This window comes from Scleropages formosus, chromosome 20 (assembly GCF_900964775.1).
Source record: "Scleropages formosus chromosome 20, fSclFor1.1, whole genome shotgun sequence".
NCBI lineage: Eukaryota > Metazoa > Chordata > Actinopteri > Osteoglossiformes > Osteoglossidae > Scleropages > Scleropages formosus.
Window position 1 is genome coordinate 17619868 of NC_041825.1, and position 23154 is coordinate 17643021.

The 23154-nt window shown below is 41.4% G+C and overlaps 1 protein-coding gene across 8 annotated transcripts in view; it reads left to right on the forward strand.

The window, feature by feature from the left end:
• Positions 1–23154, forward strand: part of cacna1g (calcium channel, voltage-dependent, T type, alpha 1G subunit) — a 111681-nt gene that overhangs the window by 24472 nt on the left and 64055 nt on the right. For all 8 annotated transcript variants that reach the window (XM_029246636.1, XM_029246634.1, XM_029246637.1 and 5 more), the window contains 8 exons: positions 289–580; positions 3922–4014; positions 5417–6278; positions 6756–7135; positions 20195–20346; positions 20496–20681; positions 21362–21476; positions 21573–21728. In XM_029246636.1, coding sequence (XP_029102469.1) covers positions 289–580; positions 3922–4014; positions 5417–6278; positions 6756–7135; positions 20195–20346; positions 20496–20681; positions 21362–21476; positions 21573–21728 — 2236 coding nt within the window. The remainder of the gene's footprint in view (positions 1–288; positions 581–3921; positions 4015–5416; positions 6279–6755; positions 7136–20194; positions 20347–20495; positions 20682–21361; positions 21477–21572; positions 21729–23154) is intronic.

Sequence of the window (23154 nt, forward strand, 5' to 3'; positions counted from 1 at the left end):
ATGTGTTTTCATTCTTGTATACCGGTAAAAGTAATATTTGTGTTTGCTTTGTAATTCAAGAGTTATTAGAGGTTACACAGAAAAGCTAACAACGTTTAGCCTGTATGCTTCATTGACATTGCTCTGAAATTTCGCTGAATTCAGAAATCATTTTCATCTTTAAATGGATCTTTACATGAATGTATGTTTTTTTTGAAAGCATGCTATGGTCATGTTATTTGTGATACTCAATCTGTATTTTCTGAAACACGATCGTTCCCCTACCTCTCGAACAACTTTGTCCTCCAGCCCCTTGTCCCTGGACCTGTACAGCTACTATCACACCGAGAACGACGATGAGAACCCCTTCATCTGCTCACAGCCGCGAGAGAACGGCATGCGTCTCTGCAGCTCCGTGCCCACGCTGCACGAAGAGGGCATACAGTGCCAGCTGGACCTCACGGCCTACAACAGCACAGACAACACGACCTGCATCAACTGGAACCGTTACTACACAAACTGCTCCGCTGGCGAGGTCAACCCATTCAAGGGAGCCATCAACTTTGACAACATCGGTTACGCCTGGATTGCCATCTTCCAGGTGAGGGAACACTGTTTCTTGTTAGTTTTGCTGCGGTGACCTTCATTGAACTTACATAAGTACGACCTTATTGTAATGCTCTGGATCAGGAATGACTCCGTCTGCATTGTATTTGTAATGTTAACATGCTGTACTGGAATAAACCGTAATAATGTCTTGATTTTATTTTGAAAAAAAAAAAAACATTTTAGACTTTCGTACTTACTTTACTTCATTACCTCTTTCATACTTGTGTCCTGTCTAGCAACAGTATCTCTGTAATTCTTTCTTGTGCATTTTTGCTCGTTTCCCCAGTGATTCAGTGCAAGTAGTCCCAGAATTTATAGATGTAGCTTACAGTGCTTCCCAATTAATTTTGCTGCAGTCTATTGTAAACACGGGATCCATGTTTTTATTGCTTTGTTTCTTCTTCTCATTTTCAACTAGATGTTAAGACAAGAAAAGGTAATCCTCTGTATGTCTGATTGAAGTATTTAAAGTAGATTGGTTATTGCTTTATTAGTTCTGTGTTAAAATGTCTGGTGACCCCTGAAATTTCCTGACATCAATAAGAAATCACCAGTTGTTAATAAACATGACAAAGGGGGAGAGTTTAGTTTTAAGACTTCTAAATAAGCTATTTAGTATACCGGTTCCTTAACCAAGTGATTAACCTCTTGTTTTACTTTACTGTTTGTTCTACCTATTTCCCTTTGTCAAATTGTAATATACTATAGTTTTTCTTCTTTTTTTTTTTTTAAATCAAAAAAATTATTTTAATTCGATTTGACTTTTGCTTTAAACCCTCGCAAACCATGAACATTAAAGTGACAGAACAAAATTCCAGGCTTGCTGGCCCTTGAAAATTCTTGTTCACAGTTATGTAAAGCCCCACAGAAACAAGCCGTTCTCTGATATAGCATTCCACCTAGCAGTTGGTTCACTTGCCAAAGAAAGTCAAGTGGCATTCGTTTCTTAAATTCTTTTCTAATGAAAATAATCACTTTTGGTGAAGGGCAGTATTTGCAGCTAATGAATTGTTTGTTTAGTAAATGGAACTTCTTATTACTGAATGTCGTATTTGCCTGTCAATGATCTCATGTATGTAATGTGCACTTTTCTTCTCATCAGTGTCACTTCTGCTAATTTTTAAAGCCAAAAACATTAGTACGAGCTTATGAACACACATTGTATGAAAGTGTGCCAGTCCAGAAGCATAACACATGGATAGGTCATTGAGCTCCAACTACTCACAACAGCAGGCATTGCATGCATGCAGAACCAGTGGTGTCAGGTACATATGTAATGGTCTTTTAAGAGCTGGAGCACTGTGATTAGATGAGCCATATTTTACCATGTTCTAACTGAAAAGATCTGAGCATTTGTGCTGCATTTCTACAGGCGTATACATCTCGAGCGATTTAGTTCTTGCGTTTTAGAATGAAAGTTCCTTACGGGTTTGTGATGGTGACAAGACCCACTTTTTAGCATGGTCTGAAGCTACTTGTTTGGTTATGAAGCAGAGCTTATTTACATATATTTAATACAACATGCTGTAGTGATCCCGAGCGATCACCTACATCCCCTGATCCAATGTTCCTTTTCTGCTTCAAGGGTTGCTTTCACCTGCTATATGCTGCTGAACACATGTTGTAAATAGGTTGCTAAGGAGCACAGAGGGGAAGTTACCCCCCATGTTCCATAGCTCAGCCATTGCTCAGTAATCATTAAGTTGGTCCTCTTTACCATCTGTGGGGCTGTCTAGAGAAATAGTGAGCAAGTCCTTCTGACAGCCTGCTACCACTTTCCTGCAGAACTTTTTGAGAGACTTTTTAAATCCACAAAAATGCATCTTAATTGTTTACTTTTGTCTTTTTATCTGTATCTGTACTATAGTAGCTCTGAAATGTAACAGTTCATAAAATAAAACATTGCTTTTGAGAGACAAAATTACTTATCTTCCTCTAGTGAGCAACCCCTTAAAATTTGGGGAGATATACAGTAAACTAGTAGCGTTGCACATGCCCTTTCTTAAATACTTGTTCTTTTTTCCTTTCTTGGATGAGTGGCACAACATGGGTTTTTATGTTTCTATTTTGGTTTTTAATTAAAATTTAAATTGCTCCCTTTTTCAATCAGGCTCATCTGTCAGGCTTCTAACACCAATCACATAGTGAAATTTGTTTTTATTGATCAGTAAAATCTTACCTATGTGCTCTTTATTTTTTCTTTTGGTAAAATCAAAATAGAAGTTAGTTAAAATGCTTCAGAAGCTGTCATGTTCTGCCTACCAGGAGGTATATGAAGACTTAATCTCCCAGCTGCATGCTGCCAATTCCTCTGCCCCTCCGCTCTGTGCCGAATTCGCTGCCTCTGAAATCAATTAGCCGTCTGACAGCTTTTCATCTTGGTTTCACACTCAATAACATCTTGTAAATTACACAAGAAGTGTTTCTCTTTTTCCCCCTCTCTGATTTTCTTTCCTTGGGAATAGCAGATGTGGCCCGGTCACCTAGGCAGTGATTCTCCGGACACACTCTTCGCACCACAGCGCTTCCTGAGCCCGATGAGCAGCTAGGGCAGGGCTGGTTCTGCGTACTCTCACTGGGTTCTTCACTTTGGGTTGTCAAACACACAGCTGTTGCAGGATCAGAAGCAATACCTGCTTCTGGTGACCTGACAAAGTTTTTAAGAAAATATTTTGCCAGGTTCACTTTACATGTTCGGAGAACTTGTCTTGTGCTTTGTCCTGGCTTGTGCCGTGTGTTTTTTTTTTTTTTTGCTCTAGCTCCTAATTACTTTTGCAGGAATGAATGTGTCACACGTGAAGTAATGGTAGCTGCCAACACGCTATCATCTTTGAATTGTGTTGAACTCACTTTGTGTTGGGAAAAACAAAGAATTACCACAAAGGTTCGCCCCAATAAATTTATTTTCTATCTTAAAGTGGAGCATCAGTTACAACATGTACATACTCGTTTTTAGCCTTTAAACAGTTAGGTAACCATGCAGTTCAGTACGCTAGATGAGATTTGCTGTGAATTTCTTCAGTTTAATTTAAATTCCAGTAATGAAAAGAAAAAAACTGGAAAGTATGCACATGTAACAACTGTCTAAGATGAACACTAATTCAGTCTCATACAAATGACAAGCTCTCTGTACTCTGTCATTTTATTCTGTAGTTTCTGTCATATGACAGACCACTTGACTGGAGAAAATTAGTGAAGATCTTAGAACAAACGCCAACATACAGAAATTTCTACTAGGACCAGACCTGTAGACCAGGGACATAGTGTGAATATATCTTTTCCTTTAGAGAATGTATGACAGCTTTCTGTGTCTCTTTGGCTCTCTTTCTGAAGGTGATCACTCTGGAGGGATGGGTTGACATTATGTACTTTGTGATGGACGCCCACTCCTTCTACAATTTCATCTACTTCATCCTCCTGATCATTGTAAGTAGCACCCAAAGACTAGGCAGCACTACGTCCAGCTTTCACATATAATATTTTAAATTTGCAGGCCGCATAGAAAAGCATTCAACAGCAGTCATAAATAATTACCCAGAAATATTGTGCTTTCATGCAAGTCCAAGACTGACATCCCTTCGGTTTACATGCCAAATATATTTGCATTCTGAATTCCCGTATGCTGTTTTTTGATTTAGATGTGGCACTCATCAGTCTTATCACATGCACCTTGATCGCCTTGGATCCACATCTAGTATACAGATAAAGGTGGTCCTTGACTTGGACATCCCATTAAACTTACCTTTTTCAAGTCCCGGTTTTGGGTCATCTAATGACAACTGCTCCATCTGCTGTATGATAATCGGTTGGCTGCCCTGTCACAAAGCACTCATATCTGTTACTGTTAGGGTATCAGTCAGTGTTTGGATGTCTAGCAAAACTATATTTTCTCAACAAAACTTTTAGTTTGTGATTCCCTTCAAGTTATTTATAATGGCTAGCCTGTGAAAAAGTGTGTTCCAATGTTGCTGAAAAGGAAAAGAAGGAAAAAGATTTAGAAATTAAAGTGAAAATGGCGTAGCATGAAAATATACTATAATACTGTACTCTATTGATTTTACTATCATTTTTAGTATCATTTTAACTTGAATAGTGTGTGAAATTAGTTGAGATGCATATCAAAGCCCTATTATACAGCGTAATATTCATGCATGTTAATTGTTTATGGTTCCTATGATAAGTATGAGGGCATTTTTTCATAACAATAAAGCCATCATAAGTTAAGAACCACTTTTATTCTGTAGCATTTAAGAATACAGGCACAGAAAACTGAAAGATAGTCAGGAAATTTTATGCAGTAATTGGTACTCAAAGCATTTTTGCTATGTCTTAATGGCACTAACCTTTGGGGGACAAGATGATTTGTTCAGAAGCTAAAGATGCAGAGGTGACATTATTATTATTATTATTATTATTATTATTATTATTATTATTATTATATGCTGCAAAAGAAAAACCTTCACACAATAGACAAGTTTCCACTGAAATAAAATGTCAAAGAGTTCCTAATTCCTAGTAAATCCAAACATTTTTAAGATTTTCGGCCTCCTTCACATTAAAAGTGAAAGCGTTCATTGTACGGCAATTTATTTTGTCACAGTGACCCCACCAGCTACTGTTTTTTTTTAGTTCTCTCAGTGTTGCTTTTAACACTGTTGACTTAAGTGTATGTTGGTGCCACAAGTATGGTATGTTCACATAGTTCTGTAGTACTCCAGCTAATCTGGGGAATTTTGACCTGCTAATATTTGTACTTATGCAGAAATGATTGTCCAGTCAAACAGAGCAGTCAGCCACTGAGATATAATCTTGGGACCTCCCTCCACAGGTGGGCTCCTTCTTCATGATCAACCTGTGCCTGGTTGTCATCGCCACGCAGTTCTCAGAAACCAAGCAACGGGAGAGCCAGCTGATGAAGGAGCAGCGTGTACGCTTCATGTCCAATGCAAGCACTCTGGCGAGCTTCTCTGAGCCAGGCAGCTGCTACGATGAGCTTCTCAAATACCTGGTCCATGTGGTGCGGAAGGCTAGTCGGCAGGTGGCCCACCTCACCAGGGCCGCGGCTCGCCGTGCTGGCCTGCGGGTTCGTGCATCGCCTGCCTTAGGACCACCGATGCATAAACGTCAACGGCACCGGCTACGGCAGCCGGGCTCCGTGCACCACCTTGTGCACCACCATCACCACCACCACCACCACTACCATCTTGGCAATGGCAGCATCCGGGCCGACCGCCCGGCACCGCAGCCCAAAGACCTGGAGACAGGTTCCCAGCATGACAGTTCTGGACACCTTGCTCCACCCACCACCCTGCCTTTATCACCGCCCTCCCCTAAGCCCAGTCCTGTCTGCACTCCACCAGCCCCTCCGACACCAGGTAGTGCTGAGTCCATTCGTAGCATCTACCATGCTGACTGCCACCTTGAACCCATCCACTGTGGTGTCTCCTCTGGGCCGGCTGCTAGCCCTGCTCTGCAGGTTGGCAAGAGGAACTCTCAGTCCAGCACCTTGCCAGTGGTGCCCAAAAACTACCCTACCCTGCATCCCTCCCCACCACAGGAGCAGCCAAAGGAAATTGTCCCTGGCGATTCCACAACCAGTGGCTATGGAGGCATGGCCCTTACCAGCCTCAACATCCCACCGCAGCCTGTAAACAGCCCTCAGTGCCTCGTTGAGGCTAACAGCCCTACAGGTACACATGTCAAACTACAGAATTGCTCCCTTAATGTGGCTTTTTTCCTGTCTGAAATTACACATTTAGCATTGTCCATTGCAGTTCTACAGAAAAATTATTTTATTAATAATGCATTTCCTTTTTTCACTTTCTCAAAGCCATAAACCGTACACATTTAAAACAGATCAAATGGAATGCAAAACAAAGATCAAATGCAAATAAAATGGCAACATCTTTGGATAATTTACAAAATATGACTTAATTTAATAACACATTCCAAGAAATCGATCAATGTGATTATTTGATATTAAAAAAAAATCTTCAATAACAGTTTTCAGTTGATCGAGTTTAGTCTGTTCTGACCAGTGGTGACTTTGTGCAGGTTGTTTTTTCCTCCAGGGAACAGAGGAAGCCAATTAGAAGTTTTGTATTGATTCATCTAATTAGCTGAGATGGATTGCATAACAGTTGTTTGTTAACGCTCTCTTGGCACAGGCAAAGTCCCCTGCAAACTGGCCAACTGCGGCAACAGCCTAGACACCAATCTGACCTTTGACCCTGAAAGCTGTCCGTATTGCCTCAAGTCTATGAGTCAGGACTCGGAAGGCACTGAGGGGAATGAGACCCCCGATACAGACAGTGAGGGAGTGTATGAGTTTACACAGGATGCACACTATCGTGACCACCGGGACCCCAACCGGACAACGCGGTCCGGCAGGATGGTCCTCGGTGTACGGGCGAGGAAGGCACTACGCTTCTGGAGACTTATATGTGAGACCTTCCGCAAGATTGTGGACAGCAAGTACTTTGGCCGGGGCATCATGATTGCCATCCTTATCAACACACTCAGCATGGGCATTGAGTACCACGAGCAGGTGGGTAGTCCTTCTCAGATCTTCTATGTTCTGTGGTAAACAGTGTGAGGATTGGATGTCTTGTCCTTAATCTTAAGTGTTTATTTAGACAGAAACAATTTTCAACTTCTCAGTTTACAAGTATTTACAGAAACTTATACATCGCAATATGCTACATTTACTTGCATGAACGTGAGAGTACATTTTAACTGGAAAAAAGAATCTTCGTGATGGCAGCGAGAAAGAGGATTACTAGTGTTTTGCGGAGGTGTTTATCCAGTGCTACCACTGACATCACCAGTTCAAGCTTGACGCACCAGGAGTTCATTTGAGTTTTTAGCATTGTGCTATGACTTGTACTGTCCTTTGGCTGAAGCCGGTGTGTGGCTACACTTTTGTCAGAAAAACTGCCTGGAATTTTGGGTAATAAAGCAAATGGACATTGCTGGCCACCCATCTCATTGGTGTCCCTATTGTGGGCTGGGAAAACGAATAATGGTATGTACTCCTTTCCTTCTTCCAGCCTAATGGGCCATGAACTCCTTTCACAACAGCAGATAAAAATGACTTTACTTTTTCTGTGTGGGACAAAGAATAGGGTGGGTTCATATTCGATCCTCTTCAATCTGAAATAACCGTGCCACAGGCAGGGCCCGGTGTCAGAATAACATATGGCTCTTATTTAAGATCTACCATGGATCAGTGTTCCATGGGTTCAGTGTGCCACTACCTGGAAGCTCATCAGCTCTTCATCATTCACTCCGTTTCAGACATATCTGGCTGAACACCTGTTCGTGTGTCCAAAAGCACTGCTGAACTGTCACACCTTCCTTCTTCAGGGAATACTGCACAGATCATGTTTGTAGCTCCTGAAGAAGACAGCAAAAGAAAGAGCCTTAACAGTGAAACTAATGCGGTGCCTCGTACAATGAGATATTTTTATGAATACAAATAACCTCTGTCTTGACACAGAAATGTACATGTACTCGTGGCTCTAGTGTAGATTCATGCCACCCTAAACAGTATTCAGTACACCTTCTTGTAGTACAACGGTTATAAACAAGGCATGTTGTATCTGTGTGCAAATATCCATCCATCTGTCTGTAATCCCTGACTTTTTGTACATGTCAGAGAGTAGAATTCCTACATTTGGAACTCTCAGCATAAGGTGGGACACACATGTGGATGAGTGAGCATGTCCCCTGTGAACACTTGAAAGCTCCCTTGAGGTGGGTTTGAATAGTGCACTTGTAAGGGTACAGGCCGCCGCCTGTACGAAACAGGGTGTTTGTCGGAAATGTCTCGTTTGTTCTTGCTTGAAGTTACTTCTCTTAATTTAAATGAACATTTAATTAACATAAAATACACTGGGAAAAATTCCCCTTGTGGGAGACTGTTTTATTCTTTTTTGGGTATATGAAAACTTTATTCCTCTAAACTATTAGACCATCGTCCGCTTCTTTTGTTATTATCGCAAGTATTCCACTGACCATTCTCCTAAATAAGCCAACTTTCTTCTTGCAAATGCATTTCCTGCCTTCTTTGAAAGTCTCTTCTGTAGATTTGAAAGTAAATGTTTCATCGAAATATAATGCTGCGCAAGTGCTTTTTTATAAACGTCTGTGTAGCAAGGATATTAACAAATAGTTGAACCTTTGTTAATCGTGCAGTTATTTCTAGAAATATTCTACATAAATACTAAGAATTCTTATGCATTTTTTAATATTAGAATTCTTTGCATTTTTTTCAGTTTGTTCTGCCCTTCAAGTTGACTGCACTGCTACATCTAACACATGTAGGCAACATTTTTTTTTTTTTTACACTCCAGCGTCTTGATATTGTTTTCTGGTGCACATTCACAGGAATTTGTGCAAAGCATGTTCCACAAGTGCTGGTCCCTTTCCACCTCCTCCCAAAGGTATTTTTTGAGCCATCTGGTGAATGGGGAGACACTAGCAAGAGGAATTCAAATTTACAAGGTTACTCAGGTTCTTTGACCCAGTCCCTCAGCAAATAAAAACAGACGCCAACCTGCCTAATTGCATCTGTTCTCGTTAACTTTTCAGTAAGTTTTATGGCCTCCGTCTACCCCTCATTACTTCTCTCTCTCTTTCTTTCGCTCCGTTTCTCCCTCGCTCTCCCCTGTCGGTCAGACCTGATTTTTGCAACATCTCTCCTCTCTGTTGCTTGTTTTTTAAAATATGCCCTCTCTTTTTTGGATGAAACCCTGGGAGAAACAGACAGGCAGACTAACCTGCTGTACTCCTAGGTGAGTGTTTTTCAGCCTTTAATGTCAGAAACTGTTGTCTGGAGTTTCCTCTCCTCCGCAGTCGATTTTTTCCTAGACTTCAACACATAGGACTTCTGATCCTGCACAAAAGGGATACATGTTGAATGATTCATGTCTTTTAACCAATATGGGTGAATTGTCTTCCTGTCAATCCCTTGTTGATCCTTGTCTGTGTGTGAAGAGAAATCAGAAGTGAATTTAAAACCGGCATGATGCCCCATAGCGCTCAGCTTTATTGTTTCGCTGGGAAAGCAATGGGCATTGGCAAGCTTTTTAAGAATATGTGAAGTATTAAGGGACAGAGTGAATTTACTGTAGTGAGTTGATTTTACAGGTTTAGAGAACAGAAAATAAATGTAGAGACTTGAGCTAAGAACAGTACTGAGCACATAATATAATAATTGACAGCTATGTTGAGAAGTTCAAGCTCCTTGCAGATGTATGGCCTCCTCTATTTGAGAGCAGAGTTTTGCGTTCGTTGATGTCTGCTTCCCCATATCAGCATCCACTTCTCTCTCTTTTCCTCCATCCCCCTCCACATGGTGAAACAGTCATGCCAGCTTCTTATTGCAGAGCACATTCTACATGTTCTATAAGTTCTCTGAAGGAGGAAGCTAAGTGTGCCCTGTTCTTTTACTCTAGGGAGCTGTTGCCTTGACTAGCATTCTGACCAGAAGCCTTAGGCAACTTAGCAAAACAATGGGCTGTAAGGTTCCTAACCAACATCACCCCATTCATTATAATTTTTATAAATAAAAATCAGCAGTATATTGATATCAACAAAATTTCAATGAGGTGGCTTTGAAGTGTAGCTGTTCTGTACAGTTACTATAATAATAAATAATCATCCTTTATTACCGAGTGGCACAGCAGTGCAGCAGTCTCAGCGTGTCTGCGCTGTTGTTGGCATGTTTTTCTTGTGTTTGAGTTGGGATTCCTCCCACAGTCTGGAGACATGTGGTGATACTAAATTGCCCTTAGTATGTGTCTGTGTGAGTGAATGTGTGTGGCTACCCTGGGATGGACTGGCATCCTGTCTAGGGTGTATCCTCCTAATCCTTGCTTCTTATGGTTCCAGGATAGACACTGAACTACAGTGACTTGAACAAGAGGTTAACAAAAGTGAATTAGTCAAGTTTCTACAATGAATCACAATGTTACACTTGAGGAGTAAGCTACTTACAATGGTTTATACATTTATATAGCATGGTAATTTTAGTAGCACTATAGCCTAGATGTCTTCCTCAGGGGCACTACAACAGGAGATGAGATTCAAACCCAGGTCCTTTCATTGTGGGACAATAGATCTAAGAACTACACTACCTGCTGTACTCCAGTTTTTGTTATTTGAAATTAATTATATCTTTTAAGTGGTCATTATAATACTCAGCTTTGTTTTGTTTTATTTTCTTTTATCTTCTGTCTTCTATTTTTGTCTATTTTTATTTTTACATTATTATATCCTTTGTATAATTATTTACTTTTATATATTTATTATTTTTGTCTATTTTTCTATATTCTAGTTTTATCTTCTTCTTCTAGCTGGTGCTAGATTTGATGTCAAAATTTTTTTTGATATTTCCATTCCTCCCATTCAGTTGCATTTCCCATTTTTACATTCTGTTTCAAAATATTTGAAACCCTAATAAAAAAATGCATGTAGGATTGAGAAACATTCTCCTTAAATCACATATTATTCCTTGCTTTAGCTCTTATATGTCAGTTTGATTCATTATAGTGTTTGGCACATCATCACTGGATGTCTTTCACAGGCATTACAGTGTAATTTGTTTAATTAAAAATAATGAAATGGCCTAAATGATATCACTGGGATGAGGAGTTTTTGCTACTGTATGCTCTGCAGCAGAATGGATGTAGATCCACAGCTTCCACACCCCCAACTATAGCCCCCTTTCCCACAATAATCAACCTATGACCACCCCCACTACTCGATATACAGAAAGAATTTTCATATAATGGCAAATTAATAGCTCAGTTCGAAAACCAGATCCATCCTGGCTGTTTGTAATTACAGGCAATTCAACATTTATATGCACATTTAATTGAATTGCTGCAAGTACCAAAAATGCAGTCTTATGAAAACAGACAAAGCCTCCTGATTTTCTCCTGTTTTGGATTTATATTCATGAAAATATTTGTCTTAAAATGTTTAAGATTGCAAATGACCATGTTCAGTTGAAGTGGAATATTTTCATTTAGCAACGTCGATAAGACACCTTGTTCATTTTGGCAAGTCTTTTTCAACAGCAGTCATGATTTAAAAAAAAAAAAAAAAAAAAAAAATCATAGTTAGCCAAATTGTGTGGCAACCATATTTTAAAAGGATGTGAAAAAATTTCTGAAAACATTTCTTTTTCTTTGGCTTTCAAACAGAATTAAGACATAGCTGGATTACCAAACATTTTGACAGCATTGTCAAAAGAATACTTTTTTGAATGTTTGCTACGCTCAACCTTCAACATTTTACGAATGTTCTGATTTTACACAATTTAATAATTTTGCAGCATTTTTGAATGCTGTGAACTGATTTTCTTCAAGATGGGATACAAAACAGATGCAAACAAACCTATAACTAATCACACAACATGGTGAATTAGCATAGGTATGACTTTCATAGATTACAAAAGTACAGCTATGGTCTCACCTTACATTGCTAAAGCTACAGCTATAGCGATATCTTACATAGCTACACCTACAGCTGAAACATTGCTGTTGAAGTTTATTGTGAAATACATACCTTCAGGTTAAACACCAACCTGCTTCTTGATGCCCTGAGCATAGGATTTTACAGTCAGTACCTTAACTGCCAGCTATTGCCAGTTTTTAAAATCACCATAAAAGCCAAGCAGCAAATGTGACTTTAGACTTTTTGCTTTTTGCATGATAAGGTTTCGTTATTCTTATTAGTTACTTCCATCTAAGAGTCCAAAGCAATTAATTATATTAGAGGGTCTCTCAGAGTATTGTTTTCAGGGAGATACGTTTGGTTGCAAAGCCAAAGCCAGCACAAACACAGCCCCAAGGAGCCCACAGACTGCCTCGTGTGGACGGAGACAGCAAGGCGTCTCCACTATCAGCATGTTTAAGATCAGGCTGATTACGAGACCACAGGAACGCCGTTGTCCCCTGGCTGGACCCCTGTAGTCCACTTCGCTTTGGAGACCACACACTGTCGCCTGTGGGTAAAGTTGCAGGCCATCCCTGTGTGCTTTGCGGACGGAAAGCACCCTCCCTCCGCCGTTCTTACACTTCTTTCTGAAAATGCATAAATTGAGTTGCATAAAAGTTTACTACCCTGTTAAGCCCCTTGCTGTCTAATATGGTTTGGTGTCCTTTCTTAAGAGAGATGCTTTTGGTGTCTATGACTTTGGCAAAAATGAGGAACTTTTCAGAGATTTCAGCTAATGTCTGGAACCTTGACTCTGACTTTACAAAACTTTGCAGTCTTTTGTGGACATTTTTATAGGCTGGGCTTTTCAATCCTCCTTTTTTTTTGTAGAAGCAGCTTTATAACTTCTACTGTCATATGCAACATGCAGTAAAAAAATCATACAATTCCTCTATATAAAGAAGATTAAAATTCACAGCTGTACAACACTTGCTCTTCACTATTTTTTTTTTTTTAAGAGCTGGACCACACAGACTAAAAGAAAAATGTAAGCATCATGCTGGGTGTTATAATTCTAACTGGAGTGGTCAATGTCAACATATAAGTTAAAAACAACATTATATAAAGTGGCATATGTAAAAAGTGCTTTATTGGCTGATGTAATGTGCACATGCAGTTTGTGTGTGCAGTTGCTTGGTGACCTGTATTTGAAATTGTACTGGTAGCTTCATGGTTAATGCTTAGTGGTACAGATTCCAAGAAGCGGTATATTGTTCTACCCTTTGAGTGTGATGTGCAACCAGCATTTTTTTCTATAAATAATATTTCTATATTGCAAGGCATCATTACAACTTATTAAATATGCTTCGGATGAACCTCTTTGCTGAAAAAACATCGTTTGAATAATATCTGGTGAAAAGTTCATGCCGATGCGTTTTTTTTTTTCCTCCGGAGAAATGGAGAGCCTCAAGGGCTTTGGGATCCCCATCTCAGGCAGAATCCAGGGCTTCAACCTTCCTAATGCTCTCACATGCTTCAACCTCCTGTCCCCCCACCGACTGCCAAATCTCAAGAGGAACCAGTGGGCCTGGGAGGTGGGGGCATGGTGGCGCTGCTGGTGTGCATGAGGGGCAGACTCCCTCTCTTCATCATAACAGTTTTACCTTTTATGGTCTCCTGATGGAATACTTGTCCTGCTGCCAAAAATGTGACAAGAGATTCCAGGCTCCTCACTATTTATACAGTGTTGATTTTTTTTTCTTCCATAAACGGTTTTTGTTCTTTTCAGGTTGCAAATGGAGAAGCCCTGGCTCTTCTCTCTAACCAAAATCCGCCCTCATGACCAACACTCCAGAGGAGGATGAGATTGAGTATTGTGGTTGTTGTTGCCATTTCTTAGAGAGGTCAGTCACAGCATAGCTGTGCTAACTGTGGGGGTCTGGCTTATATTAGGAGCTTCTGTTGGCAGCTACCAGGGAATAATGAGTCTGGAAGCCTAGACCTGGGCTAGGCTGTCACAAGGGCAACCACCAGCACAGAGGCTTGAAAGGCAGGTGCTCCAAAACACTTCCACAGATGTTCGAGAAGCTCCACATTGTTTGCAGTTGACTGAACAGCTGCTTCAGTTTGGTCAGTTAAATTTCTAAATACAATATAGAACTTGGTCCACAAATACAGAAATAAAACCTCTGAACAGTCGAGACATACTGCATGTAGTATCTGTAAATATCTGAAATTTGTTATATGTTGTAATAACCTAAGAAAACTGCTTTGCTATTAAGCTGAGTTTTCATTAGCAGCTGATATTCCATAAATGCACTATGTTCCTTGGACCAGATATACTGACATTTGCCATTACATTACATCTGACACTGACACTGCCACGCTGGCATTTGCATTACATTTATTCATTTAGCTGGCACTTTATTCCAAAGTGACTTACAGTGTTAATCTACCTACAATTATGTACTTATTTATACAGCTGGGTAATTTTATTGGAACAATTTAAATTTAGTGTAAGTACCTTGCTTAGGAGGGGGTGCGGTGGCGCAGTGGGTTGGACCACAGTCCTGCTCTCCGGTGGGTCTGGGGTTCGAGTCCCGCTTGGGGTGCCTTGCGGCGGACTGGCGTCCCGTCCTGGGTGTGTCCCCTCCCCCTCCAGCCTTACGCCCTGAGTTGCCGGGTTAGGCTCCGGTTCCCCGTGGCCCCGTATGGGACAAGCAGTTCTGAAAATGTGTGTGTGTGTGTACCTTGCTTAGGGGTACTGTAGCCAGAGGTGGGACTGAAACCTATGACCTTGGGTCCAAGCAACAGTTCTAACCAGTACGCTACCAGCTGTCCCCAACACTAACACCACTATGTATGTATGACATAGTGTGTAGACACTACGTTCTGCTCTTAATTTTTCCCCATCTCCTTTTTTCCCCGATAGTATTGTGCTACAGTTTGCATTTTGTTGTTAAAAGAGAAGCGCCTGACGTGAGCAGAATATGAATCAGGATGCATTACCTTATTGGTTTCATGGCAGTCAGCCTTTTCAGGATGAAGCCATTATTTTTAGACAACAGTTTTAGTGAGGTTCATATCGCTAAAAAATTCCCCAGTGGAATTTGTCCATAGCCCACTTGTTGTTGTTAACAGCCACACCACGCTTCTGCAGGTCTTCTTCTTTTACCCCCAAAATCAGAGGAAACAGGCCAGAGAGTCACATGTATTGCTTTCAGCCAGGGGTCAGAGACCCAAGCAAATGTGTCAAAGGTCCGTGTACACAAACCTGATAATGGCGTTGACCCTAGATCTGATGCCTGACTCCTGGGCTGCACACCAGTGATTAATGTGTGTGCACACACACGCATTAAGTGAGCAAACCAAAAAGCCCAAGTGGCAAAAACCAAGTGGACCTTCTTCATTTATGTTTGCAGAGACATGGTTATAAATCATCTCTAGAGTATGACATTAAAGGAACATTTATTTTCGTGTGTTTTTTTCTTTTTGCCATTGTTAATGAGGAAACAGTCTCACTCTAAGAGGCTTGGAGAGTAGCCATAGTGGACCATCTTGCTGCCAAAAAAGGATTCTTGAAGTAGCGCAGAATAAATGTCTCCTCAATACACAGTGTAACACGATTATAGAGTCTCCCCAATGTCTAAGTGTTTTTGACTAAAGGAAAACAAAGACTAATTAGAGGTGCTATTTACTCTCTCCTCCCCCATGTTCTTACTTCTCATCCATTCTTTACCATCCCTCCTTTCAACATCTGTTGCAGAACTTTGCAGCTGGTGAATGACAGCTTTAAACTGTCACAATATGTTAGGCCCGCTAGGCAATGACATATGTGTAGTATTAATATATTGGATTATATTTTGTGCATGCAGTTTTTTAAATATGCTTGTGTCTTATCTTAATTCCTTGGTTCAAAATCATGTTTTTTTTATTAATGCACCTGGATATTTTACTAAGGGGGGGTGCGGTGGCGCAGTGGGTTGGACCACAGTCCTGCTCTCCGGTGGGTCTGGGGTTCGAATCCCGCTTGGGGTGCCTTGCGGCGGACTGGCGTCCCATCCTGGGTGTGTCCCCTCCCCCTCCGGCCTTATGCCCTGTGTTGCCGGGTTAGGCTCTGGTTCCCCGTGACCCCGTATGGGACAAGCGGTTCTGAAAATGTGTGTGTGTGTGTGTGTGTGTGTATTTTACTAAGGAAATTCAAATGAAGCAACTTTCTCTAGGTTACTACAAAAAGGACCTTACCTGGACCTTTGTTTTCGTGTCTTTTAGCACTACCTCACCTGGCAAGTTGTGCTTTCATAAAATTAGTTGCTGGTTTCAGTCATTGAACAGCATTGTGTATAGAGTGATTATACCTGGGATTTGCTCTTTCCTCCTTTCATTTGTCCTGCCCAGGTTTTGGCTGTTGACTTGCATGTATCCTGGTATCCTGTCCTCTTTGTTCTACTATTAGGCAGCATTTACATTCAGTAGTTGGCATCAGTTATCATAGCACAACAAAACCAAGAAGGTTCCCTTTATTAATTACTCTATAATACTATATAACCAGTCTACCTTGACTCATTCAGCTCTTTCATTGCTGTTAGGTGAAATGCACTTAAGACACTGCGGATTTACTGTGTTTGCTCCCATTTACTCCGACAGTCCAAAGATGGGTTTCAGGTGGATTGGAGACTGTAACTATTACACAGCTCCAAGATACTCTGAGTATTACTTTAGACAGCTGCTACTCCTGCATTGTATGTGATTGTTTGTTTGTGTACCTTAATATTTAAAAAAAAAAAAATTAAAAATTGGCAGGGGGTTATCAGGATTCATCTATCCTGCATTTTATGCACCTGCTCGAGCGATGAACATCGGTGTATCAAGTAAAAAGTAATAAACTAGGTTTACTTAAGAATCACATGTCTGCAGCCGTGTCTGTTTCTCTTAATTTAAGGCACAAATTGTATTTTCGCTGAGATGTACGCCGCTTTGGAGAAAAAGTGTCTGCTAAATGAATAAATGTAAATGTAAGTATCATTTAATATGTAAATGTGTGTGTGTTACATTGCTCTACTGAAACACCCCACGTAAAGCCAAAATCCATGTCTAACCCTATCACCACATAAACCTTATGGGATATGCTACATTAAATGTACTTGCGTAAAAGTTAATAAAATACGTAATAATAAACATATTGATAAATATATATTGCGAATGAATGTAAGTGTCTTGCATCGCTTAATTTTTGGGAGGCACACAAAATCTGAATTCAGTTCTGTTAAACGTGAAGAAATGCCTTTTAAGTGCGGACTGACAGATGCAGGGCCGAATAGGAGTATTAAATGCAAGTGGAATTCTCTTAACTTGAAAGGGTGCATCTCGGGGGTGACTATCTTAAAAGAAAGCATCTGAAACTCTGATACTGCAAGCATATGCCACACTAATACCAAACAAAGTTTAGGCCAACTTGTGATGCAGGAAAAATTGGACACTCGAGGAATACAGACTCTAATCAAAATGTTTGAAACTCTATAATCCCTTTTTAATTTCAGCATGTAAAGCTTTTTCATGTCTTACTGGGTGTTAGAAATCTTTTAAACCTTCATGATTTTCTTTATTTGAAGCTTTTTTTGTTTTGTTTTTAAACTAATCACCAGCCATTTGGGAATTGAGGTGCCATTTACTTTCTCTTGAAAGTGTGGCGAGACACATGAGGAGAAGATCCCGGTCCCTGCTAGATCTCATAGAGGCGTCATGGCTGAGGAGGTACAGTAGATGTGCCTGTTCTTCAGTCCCTGCAGACTAGTCCCAGTGGATACCAGGAGCTGCGACGGCAACGAAGGTTCCACCATTCTGCGAACCGTAGATATGACTCCGCCAGCAGCACCGTTGCTCCAGATGCAGGTGTTCTGCTGTTACGTGGTGGTCTTGCTGAGTAACCGCTCTTGGTCTCTCCCAAATCTCAGGCCTCAGGCTTTAGAGCAGGCCAGTGCTTACTTACGTGCAGATACTTGGGTATTGCTGTCCTCTTCTGGTACTGTTTACCACATGAGGACAGCCATCGCAGGGAGGTGGACAGCTCAGCGTGTCACAGATAGCAACGCTGTTTGTCATAATGCTACAAGGCTCTTTATTAGATTAAAGCTAACTCAATTTGTCCTGACGCTATTATTTTTCATCTCATGCACTGTATGTATTAATGTTTTGTGTTATTACATTAGCAAAACTCTGTTGCGAATAGTTTCATTTAAGAGAGCAATAATGTGGTGCACTCATAATAAGAGTTTCCTTCACAGAAGGGTCAAAAAAGTGTGTGTTTATACCTAGGGTAAAGAGAGATATAAAAAGTTTTTTTCCCCGAGATGTTAAGTTGTTTCCCAGTCAACTGTTTACACATCCTCTTAAAGAGCAACCTTGGAACGCACTCGCAACGGCACTCTGTAAATTTGCTTCTTCTCTTGAAAATATTATTTTTTCACCAGGATTTGCATTGCTTTGCCTAGTATAAAAGTTGACAACGTTTGCTATAAACACGTTACTTAAGTTATGATGGTATAAAGGTATGTCAGAAAGAATAAAAGAAAAATGAAAGAGACAGTGAAATGAGAAAATGAGAGGAAGCAAGAGAAGCAAGGTCTTTTTACAGTGTTTTTAAATGACCGCCTATCAGTTCTCATTTCTAACAGGGCATCAGACAGAAAGGTCTTCTTTCTTCTATTGAGCACAACGTCTTGCAGTTATGATGAAAATTTTCTTTTTTCTTCAATGTTCATGTTTTTGCTTCGTTTGAAGGAATTATACCTTTTTTGTCCTCCTCTGCTAAAATTGTTCACCTGCATCATGCCTGTCTCCCTTGATTTTTTTTCCTTTTTTTTGCTGTTGTTGCACGAGAACACACAGGCCAGAATACCATGTATATTGTGAAACATCAACAGGGTGGGATGAAAAAAGAAAAATAAGTGAAAAAGAAGATTCACTGTTTTATTTTAACAAATTTTATATGTATCTCAGCTGTGTCCTTTTTGAGAACCCCTGCTGAGCAACACGACTGGGACATTGTCTGCCGACTGTGTGTATATTTTAGCTGGTGTTAAATAACTGGAGCTGGCTGGAGGCAGAGATACATTAGCAATGTACCGGTAGTCCTGGGCACTGGTAATGTAAGCAGTCCGTCTGTCGTCGACAGTCCAGGGTGGGCAGCAGCGCTAATGATTTTGCGGAAAAAAACCCGTTAAGTACTTTTGTCATCTGTTCTTGGATTACTTGGCTCTTTGGCGTCCACTTCCTTGGTATTGTAGCATACCCGACTGCATACCTGTGTTATGTTGGCTGTCTTGGGTGCACTGTGCCTTTTCCCAGTGAAGTCACCAAATGTTATCGCAGTACAGCTTTCTAATTTTGGATCACTTTTTTGTTTTTACACATTTTCCATTTTGGATGTCTACATTGTGCATTTGCAGGGTTTACAGCAAGTGGGATTGCTGTGGTCTTCCATATTTTCCTCTGCCGTGGTTTCTTTCTTGTTCTATTAGCGTTAGCTCTCTCTCCTGGAGTGGTATTGTTTAAAACTAAATATCATCCTATGAAAACCTGTGACGGGGGTGTGGTGGTGCAGCGGGTTGGCCCGGGTCCTGCTCTCTGGTGGGTCTGGGGTTCGAGTCCCGCTTGGGGTGCCTTGCGATGGACTGGCGTCTTGTCCTGGGTGTGTTGCCTCCTCCTCCAGCCTCATGCCCTGTGTTGCCGGGTTAGGCTCCGGCTCCCCGCGACCCCAAATGGGACGAGCGGTTCTGACAATGTGTGAAAAACTGTACATACTATATGGCCTTGAGAGGGATGCAATACTGTTGCATCATGGACACTTGCATCCTAAAATTTGTCATTTTCATAACCAGCATTAGTGTAACACTCCACAATCTTTGAATATGAATATTTGTTATTGTAGTCTTGTACACAGTGTCTCATTTGCAGGTCAATGTCTCATAACAAGTAAACTTCACCTTAAGTGGTGCTGATTGCCCAAGATGTGTCAGTTTTCCTTAAAAGGAAGTCAGAATGCTGAGTTAATTATTTAATTGTATCTATGCATCATTTAATGTTGGTCTTGTACCCCCCCCCCACACACACACACACACACACACCAATGCTCTCCTTTGATTTCCCAACCCCTGCCCAGCCTGATGAACTGACCAACGCCCTGGAGATCAGCAACATTGTCTTCACCAGCCTCTTCGCTTTGGAGATGCTGCTCAAAGTTCTGGTGTATGGACCATTTGGCTACATCAAGAACCCCTATAACATCTTTGATGGCATCATTGTGGTGATCAGGTGAAGTTGATTTTAGTTCTTGAAAAGTGCACTACACTCAAGGGAGAATTTTTACAGTTACAGACTGTGAATTGTTGCTGTGGTTTTTGACCCGGCATTCAGAGTCCACTGCTTTAAAGTCTCCCGTCTCCATCAAACTCATCACACAGTGTGTGGGAGATAGTGGGCCAGCAGGGCGGCGGCCTCTCGGTGCTACGGACCTTCCGGCTGATGCGCGTGCTGAAGCTGGTGCGTTTCATGCCAGCCCTGCAGAGGCAGCTCGTGGTGCTGATGAAGACCATGGACAATGTGGCCACCTTCTGCATGCTGCTCATGCTTTTCATCTTCATCTTCAGGTGAGGCCCAGAGGGAAAGCTGTCTGTGGCGGAAGAGACGAACACTATGCATGGACAGGGGCTCCAGTGTGGGGGACTTGAAGCCGAGGAGTTTTTTTTTTTTTTTTTTTTGTTTTTTGACAGTAGGGGTTTACTGAGGAATGTGCAGAAATGGAGGTGGAATGAGTCACAACAGAGATATGGGGGAAAGGAATGCATAATGCTGGACAATATGTTGCTTTTCCAAAGCCTGTTCATAAACACTGCGCCATTCTGTTGCGTAAACAAATTAAAAATGCATGTGTCGGTCCACATGCTGCGCAGGAGTGTGACGTTGCAGCCGTACATAACACCATCACCCTTTCGACCGGCGGCGTCCCGCTCTGTAACACTGGACTCCGGAATGTTGTTTTTCTGAGAGTTTCCTCTTTTTCACAGAGTGCCTGCGATCAGCCTAACCAGGGTTTGGCAAGCATATGAAAAAATGCATAAAGAGAGTGAAGGAAGAATGCACTGTGGGCTTCTAAATGAAAATATGTAACGAAATAAACACCCACTGCTCCTTTGAAGAGGAGTCAAGTTCACATACTGGAAGTGGATTGATTAATGAATGTTCTTTAAAAAAAATTTAATAACACATTACATTCTCTCTTTCTCTCCATCTCTCTCTGTATATTTTTTATTGTTGTCTCCCATGCTAGTATATTGGGAATGCACCTGTTCGGCTGCAAGTTCGGCTCAGAGCATGACGGCGACACCCTGCCGGACCGTAAGAACTTTGACTCTCTGCTGTGGGCCATTGTCACCGTGTTCCAGGTGAGCCGGGCCGCACAGCTCACGGGATGAAGGACACCTAGCGCTTTGTTTGAGTTTGGTCTGACGCTGCCTTTTCTACCTTCCCTCACACTGCAGATCCTGACCCAGGAGGACTGGAACAAAGTGCTGTATAATGGCATGGCCTCCACCTCCCCCTGGGCTGCACTTTACTTCATCGCCCTCATGACCTTTGGCAACTATGTCCTTTTCAACCTGCTTGTGGCCATCCTAGTGGAGGGGTTCCAGACAGAGGTGACGTCACTCTACTTCCACCACACATTTGTTGTCAGTCCGCACCTCCTTGTCTGTCTACTTCTTTCCATTTTTCATTCTCCTTCACGATCTCCTCCTCCTTTCTCTGCCCCTTTTCCAACTCCTCTCTGGCCTCTTGGCTCTTACCTTGTATTTTCTTCTCTCTAACCTCTACCTTCTCCTCATCTCCTACCGTTTTCTCTTAGGAAGGCCATCTGTGGCCCTCAGTGTTTCAGATCACTGTGGGAGATGTAATGTTTGTGCAGTCTCTTGGCTTTGGTTCCTTTTTAGGATTTCTTTCTTTTTCCATAGTGTTGTAAAAATCTCTTCACCACTGACCACAAGGTAGAGACTGTTCATCCACATCTTAACAAATACGTAATTAAACAGGATTGTTCATAGTTCTTCTAGGGTTTACATGTCGGTACGAAGTGCCAGTTATAACTTTTTTGCTACAGGGAGTTCAAGCTGAGTTGCGGTGGCCTTGGCAGTGTGCGAGACACAGTTGCTGAGCTCAGCTTGTAGGAAGCTGCGACGCAATCCGCTTTTTGAGCTCCCGTTCTCCTCTTCTGGACTCATACTCAGAAAATGCCGAAACCTAGGGCTCATTTTTTCAAGCGTAAGAAATGTACAGTGAAGACATTGTAGAAATAGAGTTTTTGAAGAGTTGGTTTCGCAGAAGTACAGCAGGCCTCTCAATGTGTCTCCGTAGCAGAGCAGCAGTGATGGGACACACACACGCGCACACACACACACACTCACACACACACACAGACCTGCACATATTGTAGGATTCTTCCTGACCCCAGTCTGCAAAGTATGCTGCACAAACACCCTACCACTGACAATACAGAGGAGGATCAATCCAAAGCATTGTTATGTGTCAGTTGCATTATCAATGAGGAATAGTATGATCCGAACAAAAGGCTTTACTCTTAGTTTTGTTGAAACTCAGAATTTAATTGGGTGTCAGTGTGTGATGGCATATTTACTTAAAAGTGTGTATATAAACTAGCTTTTCTGTAGAATATATACATTAAACCAACACCCAGGGAATTCACTGCAGAATTTGAATTTATAGGCTTTTCCTCACATCTCAGTTCTGTGCCCATGCGCATGATGGCATATGCGTATTTATGCCTGTGTTGCATTGCATTTACGTGCTTCCTTTGCGAGTTGAGCCAAGCGAAGCTGACAGCCCATGGAGCATTCACACAGGATGATCGACATGCTGTGGCTACAGAAGGGCACAAAGAGCACCCCATCTCCCCCACACCAGCTCTGCCAGGGTACCATGGTTACTGCGCCTCTATTATCGAGATAAACAGCTTGGCAATGGCCCTGGTGAAACCCAGGGAATATATTTTAAGGTTAACTTTTTCTAATAAAAAAATTTAAATAGCATTAGAAAACTATTCAGAAAAAG